Source organism: Podarcis raffonei, chromosome 7, assembly GCF_027172205.1.
Source record: "Podarcis raffonei isolate rPodRaf1 chromosome 7, rPodRaf1.pri, whole genome shotgun sequence".
NCBI lineage: Eukaryota > Metazoa > Chordata > Lepidosauria > Squamata > Lacertidae > Podarcis > Podarcis raffonei.
In genome coordinates this window covers 84042160-84050250 of record NC_070608.1, presented here as the reverse complement: position 1 = coordinate 84050250, position 8091 = coordinate 84042160, and the positions used below count along the sequence as shown (strand labels likewise).

Below are 8091 nucleotides of genomic sequence, written 5' to 3'. Positions count from 1 at the left end.
GAACTTACCTGGTAATACGTGACGCTGTTTCAAGAACTTTAAGCAGGAATGAGAAATCCTTTATCAGCTCTGACCCTTGTCAGTGTTGGTGGGGGCTAATAGGAACACCTATATAAAGCCCCCAACAGTTACTCTTTACATGGGTGGAGGGGGAAAGGTCCCATTCACACCCATTTCTTCAAATGCAAACAGCAGGTACAGGGTCTGCAATCCAGATCAGAAGTCCCCTGTAAACACCACGACCCGAGCCAGGGTCATGGACTGCGTCAGGACCTTCACAGCTGCAATTCATTTTTTACACACCTAGAACATTAAAAGTGCTTTATTTGGGTATACAGTGTTTATTATCTGCACTCCCCCCCCCCCCGATATGTGGCAAGTGGGCACATCTCAGGAAATGCCCTTTGTGTAGTTGTGAAGTGCTTTTCTGCCTCCCCTTCACGGGCAGCTTTCTGGCACGCTTTTAAGAACTAGACTTTTCACAAAGCATTGAATTGTACCTCCCGATTTGATTTTAATCTGGATCCTCACATTTTATTTTGTTGCAATGTTTTTCCAATTTTTTTTCACCAATTGGGACGCGGGTGGCGCTGTGGTCTAAACCACTGAGCCTCTTGAGCTTGCCGATCAGAACATGGGTGTTGCTCTGTCCCAGCTCCTGCCAACCTAGCAGTTTGAAAGCACACCAGCGCAAGTAGATAAGTAGTTACTGCTGTGGCGGGAAGGTAAACGGTGTTTCCGTGTGCTCTGGTTTCTGTCATGGTGTCCTGTTGTGCCAGAAGCAGTTTAGTCCTGCTGGCCACATGACCCAGAAAGCTGTCTGCGGACAAACACCAGCTCTCTTGGCCTGAAAGCGAGATGAGCGCTGCAACCCCAGAGTCACCTTTGACTGGACCTAACCGTCCAGGGGTCCTTTACCTGTACAGTGATACCTCATGTTATGTTTGCTTCATGTCACGTTCTTTCAGGTTACGTCCCACACGACCTGGAAGTACCAGAAAGGGTTACTTCCGAGTTTCGCTGCTCGCGCATATGCGCAAAATGACATCACGCGCATGCGCAGAAGCACCGGATCGCAACCTGCGCCACTGCTGGTTGCCCTCGTTTCATGTTGCGAACAGGCCTCCGGAACAGATCCCGTTCGCAACCAGAGGTACCACTGTACTTTTTACCAATTTTCTTACTATTTCACACAGTGTTCTTATTTGAAACTCTTCAGGTAGCAGCCCTCATGGAGAAGAGCCTCGGATATAATCCAAAGTTGTTGGGTAAATTTAAATGTGTATGGGTCCGTGATAGAACACAAACAAGCTTTTCAGAAGGACGCTGAGGGTGGGGGGTGCCTTATGTCCGCAGGATAGTATTTGAACATCTCAATAGCAACACCCACACTCTGGAGCAGGGGCAGGCAATCTAAGGCCGGTGGGCTGGATGCGGCCCAATCACCTTCTAAATCAGGCCTGCACACGGTCCGGGAGTCAGCATGTTTTTACAGGAGTAGAATGTGTGCTTTTATTTAAAATGCATCTCTGGGTTATTTGTGGGGCATAGGAATTCATTCATCCCCCCCGCCCCCCAATACAGTCCAGCCCACCACATGGTCTGAGGGACAGTGGACAGGCCCACGGCTGAAAAAGGTTGCTGACCCCTGCTCTGGAGTGTCCTGCTACAAATGGACCCAGTCCTTTTAACTTCCCTCCATCTGTTTCAGCATCCAGCCAAGCTGTTTCTATTTACAAAAGTGTTTGCTAATTGCTGATATTTTAACGCTGCTGTTAAAATCTGCATTGCAGTGGAGTTAGATTTGATGGCTTTAACTTCTAATGATTGATGGCTTGCTTTAAACATTTTAGCTGCTTTACAACTGGGCGAGTTTCAGATGCTCTGAGTAGTTAGAAAAGCAAAGAAGGAGTCTTTTTTAAAATAAATTATTGATATTCTTATTGCAATCAACCAACATTGAGGCAAACTTAAAAACAATACATATTTTCAGTGTGCATGGGAGTGGCAAATGAAGTCTGATCCCTGCAAAACAATCAATCTAAATAGTCACTTCAATTACATTTTGACACTTATGCAAATATTCATCTGTTAAATGCACAAATAATATTTATTAGAAAAAAATTATACAGACATGTAAAAAATAGTCTGAAAACAAGTGAAACTACATTAGATGTTTATACAATTTCAAGGTTTTTAATTATTATTTTAAACTCCAGTTTCTATATATATGTAGTAAAATTCCCAAAGCGGAACAACATGAAATGTGAAACACATTATATGAATATACCATATATACACATTCTCACAGAGAAAGCATCTCATTCTTCTATATACTGTAGATATTGTGTACAGAACTCAAACCATGCTTCAGTTAAATTCATTAAAATTGAAAGGCCTACTAGCATGAATAAAGGACATGATTTGATCGAAAATCTTCTCTTTTCCTTTTGAGGTAAATTGAAAAATTTAGGGAGTAGACAAATCAGTTTTGAAAGTGGCCAGAGAGTTATCACTTCTCATTATGTGAATTTATTTGTTTTGCTCCACTGTCATCTCTGGTCTCTGGTCAAAAAGAGGCACTTGATTTAGAAACAATACCTCAAATCTATAAAACCTGCTTTCAGATGCACATCATGAGAAGGAATCCTTCTTTAAAAGTGCCTTAAGCTTTGCAGAGACTAGTGAACAAAGAAGCAAAACAAATGTTTTTTTAAAAGTTCGTTTCATCCAAGTTTCCAGTGAAAGTTGTTTGGACAACATTTGGCGTAACTAAAAAGAGACTTTGTAGTCTCGGGAATTCACTTCCTGCAAGACCGTTTGCAAGAGAACACTTCTATTTGCATAGATGAACATTCCCCCCCCTCCCTGCCCCGATTTAAAGAGCTAGTAAGACAATCTATTGTCTTTTCCTCTTGTGGCATTTAAGGCAATGCTCAATAGCTTATTGTTTCTACTGCCACGCAAAGTACCTCAGGCTACATTGAACAACGAGTCCTCACGACATCTCAACAAGAGTTTATGTTTTCTGCCAGCCTCCAAGGAGGGAGGTTCATGACTCTTCCCATCTGAAGGAGGTTATTTCAGATGGCACTGCCACATTTTCCTGTATGGTAAAAAAAAGCCGTCCTCCAGGAACTTCATGAGCAGCCTTCGGTTCTCCCAGCACACTTCAGTAGACTGCGGACTTCTGCTACGCCGCTCGTGACAGCAGGAGGAAGGCACTTCGCATTGACTGCTTCCCAAGCTTGGATAGCCTCCAAGACTTTAGATGGATTGCTAGGACCCAACTCGCAAAGCGCATATGCCGCTGCCAACTGGACGCCCCAGGCCACATCTGCAAAGATGGGAAAGGGAACCGTCAATAATGCCCTTGACCAAAAGCCATTCAGGGTTGCAAAAGGAACACAGTCAACTCAGCGGAATACGGCACTTTCTTCTGGCATCCCCGTCTCTAAGCATTTGTGTTTCCCAGGTCAAACTCGCTTTTCAATTTCCCCTCACACAGAAGCTGGGCTTCACTGCCTCTAGAGAGATTATTTTTTTATATAGGAAGCAGTATAAAGGTAAAGGTAAATGGACCCCTGACCATTAGGTCCAGTAATGACTGACTCTGGGGTTGCGGCGCTCATCTCGCTTTATTGGCCAAGGGAGCCAGCGTACAGCTTCTGGGTCATGTGGCCAGCATGACTAAGCCGCTTCTGGCGAACCAGAACAGCGCACGGAAACGCCGTTTACCTTCCCGCCGGAGCAGTACCTATTGATCTACTTGCACTTTGACGTGCTTTCGAACTGCTAGGTTGGCAGGAGCTGGGACTGAGCAACGGGAGCTCACCCCGTCGCGGGGATTTGAACCGCTGACCTTCTGATCGGCAAGTCCTAGGCTCTGTGGTTTAACCCACAGCACCACCCGCGTCCCTAGGAAGCAGTATAGAAATGGTCTAAATAAGCAAACAGAACGCCCACGAATGTTCCTGGGCGTCTCCTTAGCACAGGGCAATAGCTGTCAGATGCTTCACTGCATTACAGTACAGGGCAGAATGGTTGTTACCTTTCTCTTTGGCATGCTGGAGAAAGACCCCAATAACGGAACTGATGTTTTCGACAGCAGAAAAAAATCCTTCTCTTAGTCCTATTTGGCCTAGGCGACCTGTGAAGAATCAACAGAAAGGGGTGATTGTTATGTAAACTACTTCAGAGTGTGGGGGGCTGGGGAGCACTGATATAACTCCATACGAAAAAGAATGAGGATGAAGCTAGGCTAGAAAATCTCTTCTGCCCCACCATTGGACATCTAGCTGCTGCATGGAGGAGCTTAAAGTGATCGTCTTTGTCCTGCTGAAGGAAGCGAAGATCTCCTGGCACTTTATAAACAAGGAACTTGCATAATGTAAGGGAATGGGTAAGAGTCAGATCCTGGACATATTATTTGGTTCTGATACGGCAGCAAGCGTGAGAGAGTTGTGAAGGGCACAGCTAAGAAGGCAGCAGAAGGGAGACGAAGAAGGAAGAGCAAAGACAGCCAAATCCACGTCTATTAATCAGTCCTTCTGCCCTCTGACTCCAAGAAGCATGTTGCCATTCAGCCAGTCACTCTGGGCAGCTCCCAACAGAGTATTAAAAACACGATAAAACATCAAACATTAAAAACTTCCCTAAACAGGGCTGCCTTCAGATGTCTTCTAGAAGTCAGATAGTTGTTTATTTCCTTGACATCTGATGGGAGGGCGTTCCACAGGGTGGGTGCCACTACCGAGAAGGCCCTCTGCCTGGTTCCCTGTAACCTCACTTCTCACAGGGAGGGAACCGCCAGAAGGCCCTCAGCGCTGGACCTCAGTGTCTGGACTGAGCAATGGGGGTGGAGATGCTCCTTTGGGTATACTAGGCTGAGGCCGTTTAGCTTTAAAGATCAGCACCAACACTTTGAATTGTGCTCAGAAACGTACTGGGAGCCAATGTAGGTCTTTCAGGACTGGTGTTATGTGGTCTCAGCGGCCACTCACAGTCACCAGTCTAGCTGCTGCATTCTGGATTAATTGTAGTTTATGGGTTAAAGGTACCATACTTTCCCATGTATAAGACGAGTTTTTTTTCTGTCTTATACATGGTTAGTGCATTGCTGGGACGGGGGATTGGTTGCTGCCGCGAGCATGATCTTGTCAGCAGTGATTGGTGACTGCGGCAAGGGCTGCTGCGGATAGGCTGCGTGTTTGATTGGGGCTGTTGGTAAGAAGGACAGGTTGTCTTGGCGACACGTGAGCTAGCCACCATTGGTCTGGCGGGTGAGTGAATTTTGGCCCCTGAAAAGCTCATCAACTCTGGGCAATCCTCCCCCCATTTTCTTAATCTTGAGTCCCCCAAAATAGGAGGCGTATTATACACGGAAAAATACGGTATATGCCGCTATGTGGTCTGTAGTCGTCTTTTTTGGGTGGGATGTGGGGAGAGATCCCAACAACCCTCTCCTATTAGTTCTCAAGAGACTGCAGCCGGAACGTAAAAGCCATCACCACCGCAAGTTACTGGCTCCTTTTATTCATGCACACAGATGGGGACTAAGTGGGGATATCAATGTCCCCAGCAGACAAATGGAAAGCGTATTCCAACAAGCCTGGTAGCCACAGAGAAAGCGCTACAGGAGTGCATACTCACCAATCAGTCTGAGCACTGTTGCTACAATTATATCAGAAGGGGAAGATACGTTGCCATTGCCCTTTCTGTTCTTTATCCACTTATCCATGATAGGCCAGAGTTCTTTGCTGTGGAACGAAGCGGACAATGAGTACATATGTGCTGACTGCCTCCCTTTCTGCCTTTTGAAACCAGCTCAACCTGCCAGATCTACACAACACTGCTTTGGAATGAAAAACCTCCAAATGTTCAGCAGCAAGAATACATATCGCAAAGCATTGGAAGACACAAGATCTACCCACCCGGGAAGAATGGCAGATGAAGCTGATGGACTACATGGAATTGGCGGAAATGACTCGCAGAATCCAAGACCAGGGAGAAGAGTCGGTGGAAGAAGATTGGAAAAAATTCAAAGTATATTTACAGAAATATTGCAAAATTAATGAATGTTAGAAGGATGCTGGAATGAAGTTATATGGCTTTAGCAGAAATGTTATAAAGAATTAAGTAAAAATAGATTGTTAATGGGCCAAAGTGGAAAATTTAAGGTTAGATTGTGTTAAGATAAATTATAGAACAAAAATTGAGAAAGATGGAAAGGATTTGCTGAAATAGCTAATTGAACTAGAATACAAAAAAGGGAGGTGTGAGGAGGTCGATGAAACAAGTAAATGAAAGGTAAAGATACGGAAAAATTGGATGTGTTTTTAAATGTTTTTGTTTTTCTTGTTGTTTTGCTGTATTGTTCTTTGTTTCTCTTTTTATTTCTGATGTATTGTAAGGTATTGTTTTGTTTTGTTTAACTTTTTATTGTTTCTTTTTTCTTTTTTCTGTAACTATTAAACCTCTAATAAATATCATTTTTTAAAAAAGAAAAACCTCCAAATGTTTTCGATTTGAGAAAACATATTAAGTTGCAGTAACAGCAGAACAACAAGGCTGGTTTAGCAACAGCCGCTCCCCGCAAGCGTATTAGAGGAAGCAGCCTATGGTGAATGGATAAGCCAGGCTGCACACCTTTATTTTAATTATTAAGTACAATAAACAACAAAGACTCGTAATACCTTATGATATGATCGTGGGTCCAGCGCCACTTTTGATGTGAGCACAACAGATCAACAGCAAACACATATTCCCATGTGCTCTCTTTCAGGTCTTCTCCAAATTGCTCACTGAGCTGAAATTCCATCTGTGGACACAACTGTATCGCCAAAAGCAGGCTAGAGACCATCATGCCAACATCTGCTGGTGCGTTCTGGAAAAATGAATGAATGCTGATTTTGTTCTCAAACATTCTACCCACAAGACCTTACAGAGATGGCTAAAGATTAGTGAGACCACTGGTCCCAAAATGGTAGTGCAGACGAACAACCAGTCCCAAAATGGAGCAGAATTGGGTATAATCAGCTGGCTATCACTGACATCACATCCAACTGCTATCAAATCCATCTTTGCCTTTAGAAATGGCTAAATTCTTTGCCGCTGCATTTTCCTTGTGCCAAGGAGTTCCACGGTTCTGATCTCCTCTCATCCGCAGGCTCTAAGTGGAGAACATGTTGTCTTTTATATTTCTCCCTTTCTACTACCCAACATGCTTATAAAAGTATTTTTTTACCCACCTCCCAGTGAAAATGGCAATATTATAAGTAGTGTTTTTTTCAGTGGTTTTATCTAGCTCATATTTGGTTCAGCGGCATGTGAAACTGCCCCCCCCCAAATCAAACCCACTTTCTTCAAAGTGATGCCCAGCTCTTCAGAAAGCAGCATTTGATTAATAGATAACACAATAAATATGCACACTGGCCCTTTCTTATGCCTCTGTGAAAAGTGAGATTCTGCTCTTGTATAATCAACAACCAACTCTCTTCTGGCCAAACGCAAAAAAGGGATCCTGTCAAATGCTCATACCGCTTCCCAACTCAGGTAAGTTCTCAGACATTTCAGCACTTCCCCTCTTGCACGCTGCCTGGCAACCAACTGGATAGCTTTGCTGATCACACCTTCCGAGGAAAAGATCTCATCCCACACGTTTGCAATAAACAAAGTTAGTATGGCCGACTTGGGAAAATCTGGCAGGGAGAAATTAAAATAAGAAAGGAAAACCCTTTAGGCTAGACAATAATCAATGTGTATATATATATTACAAGTTGGACTTGAAGCAAAATGTTGCATTCCCTCCTCTTGGAATACTATATAAGCAGTGAAGGGCCAAATCTTTCCCCCTTTCCATGTCCCTTTTCCAGTTTACGCTCAATTCTCTCAATACTCTCTCTCTCTCTCTCTCTCTCTCTCTCTCTCTCTCTCTCTCTCTCTCTTTCTCTCTCTCAATACTCTCTCTCTCTCTCAATACTCTCTCTCTCTCTCTCTCTCTCTCTCAATACTCTCTCTCTCTCTCTCTCTCTCAATACTCTCTCTCTCTCTGTCTCTCTCTCTCTCTCAATACTCTCTCTCTCTCTGTCT

The 8091-nt window shown here is 44.0% G+C and overlaps 1 protein-coding gene across 5 annotated transcripts in view; it reads right to left on the bottom strand.

Annotated features, from left to right (window-relative positions):
* Positions 1-1911: 1911 nt before the first annotated feature.
* Positions 1912-8091, bottom strand: part of ICE1 (interactor of little elongation complex ELL subunit 1) — a 55985-nt gene continuing 49805 nt past the window's right edge. For all 5 annotated transcript variants that reach the window (XM_053397236.1, XM_053397235.1, XM_053397237.1 and 2 more), the window contains 5 exons: positions 7540-7700; positions 6696-6886; positions 5653-5759; positions 4052-4150; positions 1912-3337 (listed from right to left, as the gene is read on the bottom strand). In XM_053397236.1, coding sequence (XP_053253211.1) covers positions 3141-3337; positions 4052-4150; positions 5653-5759; positions 6696-6886; positions 7540-7700 — 755 coding nt within the window. In that variant the 3' untranslated portion in view covers positions 1912-3140. The remainder of the gene's footprint in view (positions 3338-4051; positions 4151-5652; positions 5760-6695; positions 6887-7539; positions 7701-8091) is intronic.